We start from the raw sequence: 17,117 nt of genomic DNA, 5'->3' as shown, positions 1-17,117 counted from the left end.
ACCAACAATCGGGCATTATTCCTCCCATTGACACCAATGATGAAGCACTCTTCCTCCCACTGACACCAATGATGGGAAACTATTTCTTTCACTGACACCAATGATGGGGCACTCTTCTTCCAACTAACACCAATGGTGGGGCACTATTCCTCCAACACTGACGATGGGGCACTATTCCTCCATCCAATACCAATGATGGGGCACTATTTCTCCCACTGACACCAACGATCGGGCATTATTCCTCCCATTGACACCAATGATGAAGCACTCTTCCTCCCACTGACACCAATGATGGGAAACTATTCCTTTCACTGACACCAATGATGGGGCACTCTTCCTCCAACTAACACCAATGGTGGGGCACTATTCCTCCAACACTGACGATGGGGCACTATTTCTCCATCCAATACCAATGATGGGGCATTGCTTACTTTCACTGGGCACAGTCTGCCCGCACCCTGAAAACTGGCCCTTTGTTTAGAAATTTTGGTCTAAGCGTACTGGAAAAAGCAGTTTTACTTACCAGATCCTCCTCCCCCCCCCCCCCTCCATTTCTAGACCAATTCCTGCAGCCTTTCCTACCATTTCCTCTAGCAGTTGGGTGCCCTCTGATGTCATCAAGTACAATGCCAAGCACACAGCCCTGCACTGGACAAGAGAGTGCTGATTAACATTGTGTACTAACATTGTGTACTACTAAGACTGTCGTGTCCCACATAGGGAAGACTATTCACATGAATGGGCTGCCCTATGCACTATTGTTGCTCCTAAAAGGAACAGGGATCAAATTCTGTCGAGAGCAATTTTACACAAGCAAAATCACAGCAAAGACGAGTTTGGAGTGCCATTCAGGATAAATGGCATCCAAACACACTTTTTGCTGTGATTTGGAATTGGGGGCACAATCGTGGTAATTCATAATTCCAAATTATCCACGTGTGAACTGGGCCTAAGGGGTTGGAGGAAGGGGCCATAAGGTGCAGCAGGCGACACAGGCATCCCACACTCCCGGAAGGATTTTTGCATATTATTATTATAATACAGTATTTATATAGCGCCAACAGTTTGCTCAGCGCTGTACATTATAATGGGAGACAGTACACGAGACAGTACAGTAATAATACAATACAAAAGGGGTTCGAGGGCCCTGCTCCTTGGAGCTTACAAATTAGGAGGGAGGGGATAGTGGTACAGGAGGAAATAGCTGTGGGGGATGGAGTGGTAGGAAGAGTGGAGGAGATCGGCAATTAGGTGAGGGCGGGGTAGGCTTCCCTGAAGAGATGGGTTTTCAGGGTGCGCCTAAAGGTGAGGAGGGTAGGTTACAGTCTGATGGATTGGGGTAGTGAGTTCCAGAGGATGGGGGAAGCACTGGAGAAGTCCTGGAGACGGGCATGGGAGGAGGAGACAAGGGAACTAGGGAGTAGGAGGTCTTGTGAGGAGCGGAGAGTGCGTTTTGGGTGGTATATAGATATCAGGTCGGTGATGTAGTTTGGGGCAGTGTCATGGACAGCTTTGCATGTTAATGTTAGTAATTTGAATTTTATGCGTTGGGCAATCGAAAGCCAGTGGAGGGATTGGCAGAGGGGGGTGGCAGATATGGAGCAGTTAGTAAGGCCGCAGAATTCAGGATAGACTGAAGTGTGATGAGGTAAGCCGGTGAGGAGGGAGTTACAGTAGTCAAGTCGTGATATAATAAGGGAGTGAATGAGTTGCTTAGTAGTTTCTGGGGTTAGGTTAGGCATATATATACATAGATATATATATATACACACACACATTGTGTATGTATAGTGTTTTAGTACTAGCTATGACTGCTCAGACAGTAGCGTCAGTTACTAAACTAAAGACCAAATAACTTTATTTAGGTCACTAAGCACATCCTCAGAAAAACGTCAAGGTTTTCTGAGTAGCGGCAGCCCAGACCATGAACGCCAATCATGAAATCCTGAGTTGGCAAAGCTCCCAAATCGAAAGCAAAATGACATTTAATTATGACTAGCCCAAAGAAAAATCTTGAACTGCACACTCCTACAGCTATTATATATGCAGTCTCCAAATCTATAAGAATCTACATCGGCTGAAGCTTTGTGTGCCAAGAATAGGCTCTTTTTTTTTCCATTCTTACTTAGTGTCACTTTCAATAAAATGTAGTTTTTGCAATATGTACATTTACAGTGCTTCTCTATTCCCTTGAATTTTCCAATACTGCTCTCCAGCAGGCCTGCAAGATTTGTTTGAATACCCGTCTCCTTCATAATATCCCCTTCAGACTGCGGCGTGAGATGTCTGGCCCACTGTTCTGTGTCTGACATCATTTAGGTCAGAATATATGTAGTTTGTTGATACTTCTACAAATTAAAAGGCTTTTTTTTTTTTTTTTGCGGAAAGTGCACACATTCATGACACAGATTGAAAAGAGCATGGCTTGTCAGCCTGGGAAAGCTAGAAAAGGAACCTAATATTTATACCATGCCTTAAATCAGCTGCTTTGTAATTAACAGCCGTAACCCACAATGAAATACTGGGTGTTGGCCAGTACAGCTGCCAAAAACAGAAGAAAAATGTCTTGCACTTTGAAATCGATTCTGAAAAATCAGGAAGGAGAACTGATGATTATCACCTACAGTAATGTGAATATTATCTAAAGATTGCTATACTTTGATTATACAGTGTGTTTCAAGCCACTGATAAGGAACAAGAATGCATTTGGGCTGGTAATTAACTGAGTCAACGTGTGACTCACACCGTCCTAGCAATTCTGTACACTTCAACCTTTTGCTGTATGGCAGATGTTACCATGCAGTTCAGAAAAAAGTCATGTCACAGAGTGAATAAAGAGGCAATAGCTAGGCAAATGTTTTCCATTTTGCTGTACAGTTTGCAATCCTCACACTATGTCATCAATGTGACTAATTATACAAGTTCTCATTCATTAGAGGATTCCATGTGAATTGAAACGCCTTTAGAGAAACCCTACCCACAGTAGTTCCCATTGACAGCCATGTTATCTGCAAGGTTGGACTTCATTGTACCAAGCACTGCAAACAACTGAACGGAACAGGCCCTCTGAAATCTGGAAATAATCATTTCATTATAATATTACCCAGTCATTCCATTTATATCTGAATAGATAGAATTTAAGCAGGCCTATTAAATGGCAGTCAACATATGTGCACAATTTCAACGCTGAAATATCTTTCCTGTGAACTTTTGTAACATGGACAAGTAAGCTCAGGTCATCCAAACACGCATTATAATGTTTAGGAAGAAGAGAGAGGGGAGCGCAGCAAGACACCCCTGGTGCTGGCCCAACCCCAAAGGAAGCAATAGGGTTGATTTACTAAAGGCAAACAGAGTGTTCATTGTGCAAGTGCAGTTGCACTCTGCAAGGGAATGTTCCCCCAGAGCATAGAGAATGAGGAGAGGTTTGCTGACTTCCATCATCCACTCATGTGCAAACATGGATATTCTTTGCAAAATAAAGCTAGCCATAGGCAGTTCAAAACTGGGTTCAATTTGAACCATGTATGGGCAGGCTGAATATTCTCAAGGAGATCGATCGACCAACTTGGGTACAACCAGCCGGTCTGATTTTACATGCGATTATTGTAGCTACTAGCAGTAATCACTGTGTGTTCAACCGGCAGGGACAGCTCCCCCCAGCACCCTGACAGGAGAACACAATAGGAAGCAGGAAAAAAAATCGCTACATCTATGGCCAGCTTACATTTCACCACATTTACTAGGCTCTAGGGAAAATTTGCTTACAGAGTGCACCTCCGTTTGTAAACTGAACAGTGTATTTGCCTTTAGTAAATCAACCTCAATGTGTATCTGGCTGCTGTTTGGGGAGATGAGTATCTCTCTTCTATGAATACTCTTAGGCAGCCCACAGAATAAACATTTTTTTTGTTCATCCAGCAGATTGAACAAAAAAAATGACTTGATTCCCTCATCCACACTCATTGTGGATGGGGGAATCCTTCTTGTTGAGTCATTGTATTCTGACAACAGGGAGACCAGAATACACTGATTGATTGGGAATAACCCAACAGGGTGGTATACAACCATTGTCTTCATACACTGATTGAAATTTAGCCAGTACAGGAGGAACCGTACAAATTTCAATCCATGTATGGTCAGCTTTAGTCTTCTAAAACAAATAAATTGCAAATAAAGGTTGATAAGTGGATCATGGGAAAAATAATCTCACATTTTTGCCTTGAATGGCCAAAATGAAAGGTTCTCTCGGGAGGCTAATGTCTTCCCCACCAACTAATACACATCTTTTGTTTGTGCTATCAGGGGCGGACTGACCATTTGGAAACTCGGGCACTGCCCGAGGGCCTGGGGTCTGTAGGTGGCCCCATGAGATGCCCCTGGTACCTTTTTCATAGGTTTTTTTGAGTTTGGGCAAGGACACAGGGGCCTCATGATCCCCTATTGCCCGGGGGCCCCATGAGTTGTCAGTCTGCCCCTGTGTGCTACCTCTGCTGTGTTCGTCTATGATAGCCCTCAGAAATAACTTGTACATTGGGTTATGTGGGAACATCAGACCCTATGCCCTTATTCCCAGGATACACTGTCAAGTGGGGATAGAAAAATAGTCATCAATGCCATAAAAGCTCAGACACAGACCAACATGGAGCTCACACAGCTACTGAACACAGGGTCAATGAATGGAACCACAGTGAAAGAATCAGTAAGAAGAGATTTGGCTTGAATGGACAAAGTGGCAGGTTCTCTTTAAAGATAAAAATTTTACCCAAGCCAACTGTGGCTCTCACTGCCCTGAAAAATATATTTGCTTCTGCCTTTTGCTATATATGGGAGGCAGCTATATAATTATTAAAAAGCTCTACTGATGACAGTTAAAGAACAAAGGCCTTCCCAATAACTGGCAAATGTTCTCCTTTTTGCTATACGGCTTGCTATGCCCTAATCAAAATGCACAGCCATTAATAAAAGCCTCATTAGGTTTATCAGCCTCTAATTTACTTTATAGGCTGATTGCCATGATGCAGTCGGTCTTCACACTGTTACGGATTTGAAAGGCTTGAAAACATTATAAGTCCACTTTTTCTAAGCTGCCAGAGCTGGTGCATTGCACATCGCTGTAAATGAATGCAGACAAGTGAATAGCATTGTAACAGCATACTTCGTCATTTCTGTAGAGAAGACATAAACAGGATTACCGGGCAGCTAATGGCTAAAATGCAATCCACCTTCCTTGGATAGCATTCGTGTTAGGCTATGTTGACGCATTTATGTAGGGCGCATAACCGAGTTTGTGATGTGGCACAGGCCAGATGTGGAAAAGAAAATAGTCAGGAGTTGAAGGAAATGAGAGTGTGCTGCTCAACATCAGCTCTTAAAGTACTGTAACCTTCCTTTTGTATAAATAAGCATGTAGGCCAACGCCATTCACTTTACTGCTTTTGTTGTTTGAATGCCATACATATGCACTATTCTCCATCTGAAAGGCTGGCAAAGGCAATAAGGCTGCTGTGAAGGCATGTGAATGTTCTTTCCTCCATAAACCGAATGAACAACCCTTGCTATACATCACTGCAAAGCATCGAGCTAGACTTGTAGCAGTTCATAAATTAACCCTTTTCCATAATCAGTAAGTCTCACACTTTTATGCACTATTAAGGTATAGAACGGGATAACCGTGATTAAAATGTTACATGATTTGTCCGATTTACCTTTTACATGACTTTTGATCCATAATCAAGAACATTCTGCATTTTTTTTATGAGACCCATAATTTGACATTTTCCCTTTTTTTTTATAAAGCCGACCACTTAGATAAAAATAACTCCGCTTACCTATATGAAGTGAAACGACTATCTCACTAAAGACTTTCCTCCATAATTTTCATTGAAAATGTTGCTGACAACTTCTGCCACTCTAAACCAGACATAATCCATTTATTTCAAACAGCGGCTAGAGAAGATACTTTCCTCAAAGTAGTATATTTTTCTCATTTTGCCACACTGCACTTTTTTTTTTTGGTCTTAATCTACTTTTCGCATGGTTTGCCCACATATTACAGCTTTCCATTCTGAACTTGTATAAAATATAGAGAAATCAAGTGGCATAAAAGCTGAAATTTACTAAACGAGGTGTTTGTTTAACTTGCCTATTTTAAGCTACCCTATTTGAGCAACACTAAAGTGGTAATTGCTAATTTTATTTATTTTTTAATTATAGGTACTTATATAGCGACAATAATTTACACATCAGTCCCTGACCTCAATCTGGATATATACACAGAAATCAGGCTGCCTGACCGGATTAAGTCATGAACGGGAGCAGATTATTTCCCAGACTTAGCTTTACGTGTATATACATGCATTGTAAGGGGGACCAAGAAAAAGTTGCTTGATTGCTGCATGCATAAGTAGATTTCGGTCCTGGTAAACACAAGTCGTCATCCTGTTTGATATCCTAGGCTTATACCCTTTATGTGTTCATCGGTCAAAGGGCGAAAATGACGGTACTCGTCATCAAGTGTTATTGAAGAACGTTGAAACGGGAAATCTTTAAACAGATAGCTACTCTGATTTCTGTGCTCTCTGTCTTACAGGTGACTTTTTTTAATTCTTCACTGTCACTATAACTAACAGCATCTAAAATGAAACGCTAAGGTATCTGCTCTTGGGTTTCAAGCAACAAAGAAAGATGTAAAATCCTGGAAAGTTATCCAAGTCACTCTGCCAAGAAACATGATTTAATGAAATCATCTGAGACACACTTAATCAAAAAAGTGTGTTTAGGATTATTTGTGCAGACAGAACAGTTACTGTGCTAGCTTCTGTGTTTTCTCCCCGCCTGGGCTGTTCTTCCACCATAAAGAATTTCTTTCTAACAGCACACAGCCATTCGGGCTATAAAACAAATATCCCCCTCTTCTGCACCTGTACTACTACATCTCAGCATGGAGTTTAAAGCCCTTCTCAGCATCATTCTTTAGGGTGTCTTATGTCTGTAGTGACAAAGTGCAGGGGAAAACAAAAGCAAAAGTCTTTTCTTTCTCCCTTTTACAGGGCTGTTTGAGGAGGAGAGCAGAAGTCAGGAAATCATCTTTCGTTTTACTGCCTTGCTGCATAACAAAACCAATGGCTTTAAACAAAGCCGTGCCTGATGCATTTAATGTGACATTCTGTGCTGCTCTTAAACTAGTGAATCCCTCCCCCAGCTCTTACTTTATTCCGGCAGGCAGAAGATTTCCTATAATAGACAGAAAGGCATTTCCCAAACTATAGTAAGAACTTGCCTTCCTGATAAATGTCTATCTACAATACACTGTGACAAGCTTGTTTAAACTCATCCTTAAATGTAATGCTGGCAATTAGGAGTTATTATTTTTATTTTTTATAAAGACCTTTGTGTTCTTCTATCTCATACCTTATCCTAATCTTGTTTTTTTCCTGATTTTGGGTTTGCCAGGATACAACACAGATTTACAGCGCAGGCAATTAAAAATGAACTGCCACTTCATAGCTTTACAGCCTCAGCAATTATAATAAAATTGCTCCTACTACTATATGCTAAAAAAAAAAAAAAAAAAAAACCAGAACAAATGATACATACTGTTGCCTGCTCTTTCCGAGGCCTAATGCTACAATAATGGCACTCAAGTACACTGGTAGTACAGCCCCTATTACTACCATTATTAATGCTGTTAATGTTACTATAAAAAACTACTATATCTTTTGGTAATATGTCTTTATCTGGTGGTACATAATTCCTACGTGCTTACTGAATAAAGCAGTGAAAAGAGCAGTTAAGGTGTGCAAAGCATAGTAGTAGTAGTAATAGAGTAGTAGTAGTAGTAGTAGTAGTAGTAGTAGTAATAGAGTAGTAGTAGTAGTAGTAGTAGTAATAGAGTAGTAGTATTAGTAGTAGTAGTAGTAATAGAGTAGTAGTAGTAGTAGTAGTAGTAGAGTATTAGTAGTAGTAGTAATAGAGTAGTAGTAGTAGTAGTAGTAGTAGTAATAGAGTAGTAGTATTAGTAGTAGTAGGAGTAGAGTAGTGGTAGTATTAGAAATATTCTAGCCTTCGTCAACCTTTTTAACCCCTGAAATATTTTTTTGCCTTGAGAAAACCCCTTCTAATAATTACTCTATATTTACACTGCACATTACTGTAGTGTGATGGTCAGTGTGAAGAATGCTCCTTACATTTGTGGTCACTGGGAAGAATTCACTTCTTACTAATAGCTAAAAAGATCATTAGTATCAGTGGTTACTCATCTGAGAAGGAGAAATTGCTTATTGCCCAAGGAACTCCTAGCAAACTCTGGAGGAACTCCAGAGTTCCATGGAACCCTGGTTGAGAAATCCTGGGCTAGATCAACGGAAATCACTTTAAGGAATAAACTTGTCAAGAAATAACAGCTCTGATTAGCTATAGGGCACTAACTTGAGTAATATGGGTTCATTGAGTAGGTTTGACATTGGGGTTAATTTACTAAAGGAGCAGAAGCACTTTACCTTCACTTTTTTAACCTCTGTTAAAGTGAACACAGATTCACCTTATACACCAACATTCACTCTGTACAGCCTGCTAGGTGGATAGCCTGCACTCTTAGTAAATCAACCCTAATGCTGCTGCCTACACTACAACACTGAACTTGCCTAACATATAACAACTTTTCTTATGGTGACCAGACAAGTGAACCCCATCTGGCTGCTATAAGTTTGCATCATCGCTACACATTGGGGTTGATTTACTAAAACTGGAGAGTGCACAATCTGGTGCAGCTGTGCATGGTAGCCAATCAGCTTCTGACTTCAGCTTGTTCAATGAAAAAAAAATGGAAGCCGATTGGTTTTTATGCACAGTTGCACCAGATTGTGCACTCTCCAGTTTTAGTAAATCAACCCCACAGTATTTTACTATATAAACCGGTGCCGATTATCATGTCATTTCATGGAATAAAACCAGCAGCATCCACCATTAAAAAAAAAAAAAAACATGAACCATGAAAAAAACGTGCTTCTGATTGGCTACTGTAGGTTTAGCATCTATACAACTAGCAGCTCGGCACTAGAAATGACTTTCCCCCCAGCCAGAAGCAGACAAGCCGTTTTTCCATACTGTTTAATCCTTGCCTCCACATTGTGTGCAGGATTCACACAATACACAACAGCCCCAAGCAAGGCCTTTAGTTTCAGCAAACCCATTCAGATACCTGTCACTTCTAACATCAAGCTAATCTATGTGTTGCTATGGTTGCACCCTTTATCCTCCTTTACATTTTTTGTGATTGCGTGAATTTGTGAAAAGCAGAAAAATGGTGGTTTTATTGCCATACAATCAGATTACTGCCGTTAGTTTCTCCATGCCCTTTTTCTCCACACTTCAATCAAAAGGGATCAGTTTCTTTAGACGTTGTCCTTGATTTAAATCACCTCTGTATAGATCTAGCCCGAGTTGTAATCCCCTTATTAACTATGACCATGGGTTGATTTGCTTAAAAATAAAAGCAAATTGTGTCAGCTTTGTTTTTTAAAGCGAACAGTACAAAATGGATTACTAAAGAAAATCGGCAGATTTCACACAGCTAGCGTGGTACTGAATATAAAATAAGAATTAAACAAGTCAAACAGGAAAGATGTGTGAATGGTTTACATTTTTCTTTATGAGACAAGGCCCAAATTGCTCACGTCTTTTGTCTTGCTGGACTCTAAGGAAACAATGAAGCCACAGGAGCTTATCCAAGTTTTTTTTTTCTTATGGTGACCATTTGCTTTCCTGTACTACAGGGGTAAAAAAAAAAAAAAAAAAAAAAAGTACATTTCAAGAGTTGAAATCTGGATGTAGGCCAATGGATCTGCCTATCTGAGTCCAAATATTTTAAACACTTGAACACACCCATATTAATCACCTGAATACCATACAAAGAATGAGCTCAAACAAAGTCTATTAAAATGTATGATAGGTGACCTGAAAAACAGGTTTACCGTATGTCAGCCATGGAAGGAAAAGATTAGGCCTACATGGACGCTTTAATCCTGGGCTTTCATGAAGGCAACTTTCTTCAAGTGCAAGGAATGTAAAAGGTAATAGCACCTTTGTGTGGTGAGAAGTATGGCCATCAGATATTTTACCCTGTCGATTAAAAAGAAATGAAGGTGCCATTTTGTGCCTTGAACCAGTATGTATGTGCAATTACTAGTCCACTGAAAGTTTTATCCTTCTCAGCAGTGAGTTTGGTCGTAATAAATGTTGACAAAATAAGTTCAAAATGGCTGCCGTAACTTCACGGAGGGACTCTTGAGGGATAATTCTTATTGCTACATGCTAAAAATATGCCTTACTAAAATATTATGCTGTTATCGCTGGCATATTTGCATATCATTAAGGGCATGAGCGCAGCAAAGTAGGTTACAAGACAAGTGATACCCTGTAACTGAAAAAAAAAAAAAACTGAATGCTGTCATTAAACTTCTGTTAAATAAACACGCCTGACCTACTTTACAATGTTCTTACGTGTGTAGAATTGCCTTTAAACTATAGATCCTCACTAGCAAAGTGACAGTTTTTCACTTCTTATTTGCCAAGCAATCATGACGTAATTTGTGCTCAAACAGGGAGGCAAAGTCAGTTTATACGCCTGTAATCAAAGCTTGCAATAAAATGCAAACCATCAAGCCGATACACTAAAAACAGCAGCTGAGTCGCAATTGCCCTTTGAGCTCTCTGAAAGTGTGCCTTATTATAAACGATACAAATAAACAGCTTCTTGCTAGATAATGTGATTAAATTATGCTGTTATAATTCGCGAAGGGTTACATTTGATGGACCTGGATCTATTTTTTAAACGAAGTTGGCAACTAAATTTAATTATGCAGCTGTATGACCTATTGTTTGTCCACGCTCGAGAAATCCACATCACTTACTAATTTTCCAATTAAAATGTAAACTTTATTTGCAACGTATTTCAGGCCTAATTACCTGCTGTAGGTCTGTATATTGTAGTTAGCACAATGTGTAAAAAGGTCTAGTGTTCAAAGAACAAGCAAGAACTAAAAGTAATTGCCAACCTAGTAATGCATTTTTAAAGACGTTTGTGTGTTCTGATAGTTATCAATTTTTTGGACATTCAAATTGGGTTACACAACACCAAACTGCCTAAACATGTTTTGTTTACGTGGAATAACATTGTGGATTGGTAGGGAAGACGGATGAGCTGAAAGTAAACCCTTCAATAAATTAGTGATCAACAAGTAATACATGACTTGTGCAGAGTATACCGATTACTTTCTGCAGTGAGCTATCCAAAATTTCGGAACTAAAAGATTCCACAAATTTCTCCAGTAAGGTAATGTATAGTCACCTATATAGTCACCTACTCGGTGCATCAGACATATCCCAGCATTATTCTATAAAGAACCCCAGTATCATCCATATGGCTATGGTCTTTTCAATACAACTAAGCACAAATCGATACCAAACAACTGCTTGACTTACATCTTTGAAATCTATCACGCCATTCTCTTTAGGGTAATAAGAGGATAAGTAAATCAGGCCTAAGAGGAAATTTTAGCCAAGAATAAATAAATTGCATTGTTCTCTACAGTCCCAGCCACAATCTTAAAGATAATTACTGATTTAAAACAAAGTGCTTTACCTGAGTGAGGTTTACAGATAAGAGGCTTGGAGATAATTACACCAGATAATGTAACAATTAAACCCCAGCTGAACCAAACAAGAAAGATAAAAGGGAATCCATATATCTAAATCGCAGAGTCTTCTGGATGTACTTAGATGTTGGGCCTAATGTGCTTTGCAGGTGTCAAAGCAATGTGAAAGGATAATGAAATAAAGGTGGTCACATTAGACCAACAAAAGTTCGGGTGAGTGAAAAGCAAGAGGTAAGTGCTTACCAAATTACTTTAGGCCGAGCTTATGTTTCCTCAGCTTGGGACAGTAATTGCAAGGGTTAAAAGGGCCATCCCAAGGGAAAGGGTTCCTAAATAAATTCTTGTCTGTAGCACTTTACCAGAGGCTGAGATATGGTTTCAGCGGGTGCTTTGTTCAAGGGCTGGCTCAGTTGTCCTTTGGAAAAGGGACCATTACCTCCGCTTTATGATCCTGACAAAATGTGAGGAATGTGCATGCAAAAGCAGCAACAATTCCACCCCTGGTGCTTTTGCCTTTCTCTCTATTCTATATTAAAACCGACAAGATTAACCTAAATGCAAACTGAAGAGCAGAGTTCAAGGGGGTATTCACATAGCAGTGAATGTTCATTTGTTTACCTACAAAACTCGACTCAAGTATACAATGGGTGGCTGTCTAGTGTAAGTATGCAAGTGAGAAGTCTGCTTCCAATAGACTGGCCACATCGCGGATATTAATACATCTATGCTGCTCTTGTTCCTAAAATGAGGGTACTGATAACATAAAAAATACACAGGAAAATGTAGGATTCAATTAGAATTCAAAAAAGAAATCATCCAGATGTAATGTGAACTGCTGCGCCGCGTTTCTATTTTTATCTAATGTGCATCAGAATATTAGCCAAGCGTAAGTAACGCAAAGGCAGTGGCCTGACATATGCACGAAATGTACATTTTAATGGCACTACTGTGTTTTCTCCAACACGCGCCTAAGATTCTGCATCCAACATGAAAGAGATGTTGTTTCATAACAATATCACTAGTGACAGCCGACAAACTATGAAGAATGTATTTATATCTTGTGCAGTTAATCAAGCACAGCCCTGTTTAGTCAGGAGTATAATGCATCCCCATAATATTGCTTTCAAGGGCCAGAATACCAAAGCAGAGGAGAAGAGGCCCTCAATCTTCTAATTACATGGAAGAGTGAGGATACATTTTTATAACTGGAAATGAAAGTTATTACCCTACTATATCCCCCATAGTCATAGATTTAATGCGCTGCTACAAAATCACTGTACCAAATTCACATCTCATCTGAAAAGCAATGACATTCATATTTAAGCACTGATCCCCAAAGTGGAAAATTACATTTAATATTAAATGATACTTTCAGCTAATGTCCACCTAATATAAAAATATGACTGCCTGTTTTAATTCCCTTACTAACCAAGAGAGTACAAGCCCGACCTATCTTCAGGGTTAATTTCCTCCAACATCAGAGCACACAAGTAGACTACATGCTACTGTACAGTACCCTGTAGGTGCCCATAGATGTCAGATGTTTCTCACAAAATCAGGAATGGTTACAGTCACATACAGAAATGGCCTGCGACCTCTACAGACATCCTTCTGACGCACCAATCTCAGATCTGATTGGGCAGGTTGGAGTTTCTTGGCCAAATGCTATTGCTCCTGTGATCAGGCCAACGCCAGAGATGTCAGAGGAGTCTATGTAGAAGCATGTATCTATATTAGGGGTACATTTATGCCACAATTATTCTAAAGAACAATCAATAGGTGGTCAGATGTTCCAACCAGCTTCTCACATCTATGGGTGTTCTAACCTCCAGAAGAAATAGAGAACACAAGTTTAATTTGCCATGATTAATAGGCAAACCAACCTTAAACACAGACATAGCTTAATTATTTACAAAGAAGCCTCCCTATTTACAAAGAAGCACACCTATTTACAAATAAACCTTCCAATTCACAAACAAACCTTCCAATTCACAAACATGCCCTACAGATTAACAGGAGGACACAGCTCGAAGCATGACCTGAACAAGTGACCTGATTCTGCATTAAAAACTGTCAGTATTGTGCCTCAGCAACCAATCAGATGTTACATTCCTCCATCTGCTCTTTTCCCATGCAAGTTGATACTGGCTATTCTGCAGCAACACGGAGAGTTCTTATTTCAGGTGGCCTGATACATGAGGCCCAAGAGTAGGTAGACAAAAGCTAATAGGCTCATCGGCAGGACCCTATAAAGGTCACCCAGCACTTTTGAATCTTTTGAACAGTAAAATGACTGCGACTATGATAAAAGGACGGATCAAATGCTGGAACTTGGAGCTACAAACTGCAACATTAGGATTCTGAAAACAGCAGGACTGAGCGATGTGCATTGGAAGACTGACCTCTGTAGGCCTGATTTGATCACTGTTCTTGAAATGGAACATTATTTCGAACAAGTGAACCCAATGGATTTGGATGGAAGGAAGATTCAACATTTGCCAACTCAGTAATATAATGGGCATGATTTTAAAATGAAAAAAAAAAAAGAAAAAAAAAGTGACCTACTAAGAGAAGAACTATGTCAGTGCAGGTCTTTTGGTGACATTAGTCCCGATTTGAAGCAATGAGTGCTCATAAAATGTGCTTTTGTTGGAAATCATATCCCCCATACATCAAAGCTTACTTTTACACGACATTAAAATGAAGAGGTGAAGCCCAGTGCTTCTACCCCGGCTGTGCAATGTCAGAGCCCTACTGTTCCCTGAACCTTCTGCCAGGTAAGGGACTGCGTAAAATGACTTTGAAGAAAACAAGCTCCACAATCCAGAGATAGTGGCTGAAGACTGCTTACATAGTTCTATGGCTAGTCTGGAGGAAAAAAAGATACGTCCATCTAGTTCAACTCACTGACTTTTACATATCAGTAGTGAGGCAAAGGGGGGGGGGGGATCAAGGAATGGCCAGTCACCTCCTCCACTCCAGACTCTTGGGGGCATTATCAATAGCAGTGTAATATAAATGTTAAAGACCTCCAGTCTGGTGATAGGCTGATAATCCTTGAGTGCAGTTCAAAAGGGAGCTGGACAAGCAACAGAGCACGCTCTTCACCTTTGGACTCCTTAGTGTCTCCAAAAACTATCACCTAAGACCTCTGATATCAACAGGACTTTCTAGAGGTTGTGGTGGCAAAGTGGTGTGATAATTAGAAGGAATTGATAAGAGAGAGAGAGAGAGAGGAGAGAGAGAAGAGAGAGGGAGATAGAAGAGAGAGAGAAGAGAGAGAGAATGAATGAGAATTACCCCATACCCCCAACAGACTGCCCTAGATCTAACCTCCCCCCAAACAAACTCAACTGATTTGGCACTGCTAAAATGGATTTGGTTCTGCCAAAGAAAGCTTATTTGAGAGAGAGAGAGAGAGAGAGAGAGAGAGAGAGAGAGAGAGAGAGTCAAGCTACATATCTGTGTATATACAATATATAGAGAGAGAGAGAGAGGGAATGGGAGGGAGAGAAAAAGAGGGGGAGAGAGGGAGAAAATAAGGGGAGAGATAAAAAAAGAGGGAGAGAGATAGGGAGAGAAAGAGTCAAGCTACATATATGTGTATATATAATATACATATATATATATAGAGAGAGAGAGAAAGAGAGAGAGAGAGAAAGAGAGATTTACTATATGTAAAGTGCTGTGTAAATTGATGGTGCTATATATGTACCTGTAATATATATATTTTTTTTATTATTATTATTATTTATTAAGCCACTTACATACACATACACACACACATATATATATATATATATACAAAGAGAGAATATATATATATATATATATATATATATATATAATTTATTTTTTTAATTTACACTTTTTTTACACTATATATATAGAATGATGTGGTATGTGTGTGTTAAGTATGGGGATGATGGGGAATGACCGATGAGAAGAATCCAATCTGCTGCTTATGGGATTATGTATAAAATGAGTGATGGGAGAAGAGGAAGAAAAGTTTCCCCCCCTTTGGCCATGTCCCCGGGTGGTGGCAGGCCACAGAGCTCTATGGAGGGAGAGGATGGTTCTCAGCGAGCTCCAACAGTCCCAGTTTCTTGGTGTCACCCGGAGTCCCCGGCTCCATGGCCTGCCTTGTGACACCCTAGGGGCCAGCTCTGAGTAGTCCGGGGACGAGGCTCCCTGCACCCCGGTGGTGATGAGATGTGACAAGCTCCAGGTGCAATGCGGCTCCTCTGGTGTCTAGTAGAAGGGCACCCCCACCCCCCCCAGAGGACACCGCGCCGGTCTAGGTCGGCGCTCCCCTCACACACACACATAGAAGGGGTTCTTCCACTTACTTGGGGTTGGAGGAGTTCCAGTAAATGGGGTCCAATACTAAGGATCTGGAGATAGCAGTCCTGATCAACAGGATCCAAACTCCCAGGCTGTACTTCCACACCGAGTCCCCGGCCAGGGCCATCATCTAGAGGGGGGGCACAGTCCTAGAGAACGGAGACGAGTCGGCCCACAGCAGTCCTCACAAGTCCGGACGGACGATGATCACACACCAACTCCAACCTCAGCCGGTAGTATCCTCCTAGGGCACAGCATAACCCCACACTGAGCCAACGGGGAGCCGCCGTCATCCGATCCCAGATCCTCGGGAACCAGCCCAGCAGCAATCCACACACACACAGACAGAGACACACGTAGTCCAATGAATCCGGAGAAGAGTACAGATCCCCCCGTGTATGAAGAACACTCCGCTCCTCCTCCTCCACCTCCTCCTCCGCTCTACCAGCCGATCCTCCGACTAACCGCGGACAGCGCACCGCTCTATGCCTATAAACTCAGCCCGCCCTCTCCTCACCGCCCCGCTCATTGGCTCACACCCGCCCGCCACAGCCCCATTGGCTGACGCGCACGCCACTCAAGCGGAAGGCTGAGGCTTGTGTGTGACAGGTACAGACCTCCCATACCATCCAACATCAACTCCTCAGCATCCTCTGTGCCCCTCATTAATATTCATGACCTGACCCGCCGACATCCAACTACTTTACACGTCCCCCCCCATCCCTTCACATAGACTCACTTCTGTCTGCACCACAACCCTCATCTGTTGGCTCCTCCATGGACAGATCTCATCAACATCAAAAAGTGTCACACATACAATACCTGCTCTTATCAGGGACTGCGAGCACAGCCATTGTTCCATCAAGGGTTAAAGGGATTGTCCATGGGGTGATCACATCAACTCCATCGCTGGGGTCATCATATCTCTATCCTATCTCTTATGAGGAGGGGGGATCCATACTCATAATCCCATCCCACTGTCTGATCTATGGGGGCATATAGGTATTTACTAAAGGAGAATGCCTGAAGATGGATTATGTCACAACACAATCACAGGAGGTCACTATATAAAAAAAATCAGATTTATTACAGGAGAACACTTTCCATTAAGTTTTA

The 17,117-nt window shown here is 41.1% G+C and overlaps 1 protein-coding gene across 1 annotated transcript in view; it reads right to left on the bottom strand.

Moving 5' to 3' along the window:
• EFNB2 (ephrin B2) overlaps positions 1-16,457 on the bottom strand; it is a 71,461-nt gene extending 55,004 nt beyond the window's left edge. The window contains exon 1 of the mRNA XM_089693607.1: positions 16,007-16,457. Within this exon, the coding sequence (XP_089549733.1) occupies positions 16,007-16,131 (125 nt within the window). The 5' untranslated portion in view covers positions 16,132-16,457. The remainder of the gene's footprint in view (positions 1-16,006) is intronic.
• Positions 16,458-17,117: the final 660 nt, after the last annotated feature.

This window comes from Staurois parvus, unplaced genomic scaffold (genome assembly GCF_062004578.1).
Source record: "Staurois parvus isolate SC_StPar_1 unplaced genomic scaffold, SC_StPar_1.0 ptg000634l, whole genome shotgun sequence".
Classification (NCBI taxonomy): Eukaryota; Metazoa; Chordata; class Amphibia; order Anura; family Ranidae; genus Staurois; species Staurois parvus.
Note: the sequence above shows the minus strand (reverse complement) of the source record. Positions and strands in the feature narration are given on the sequence as shown.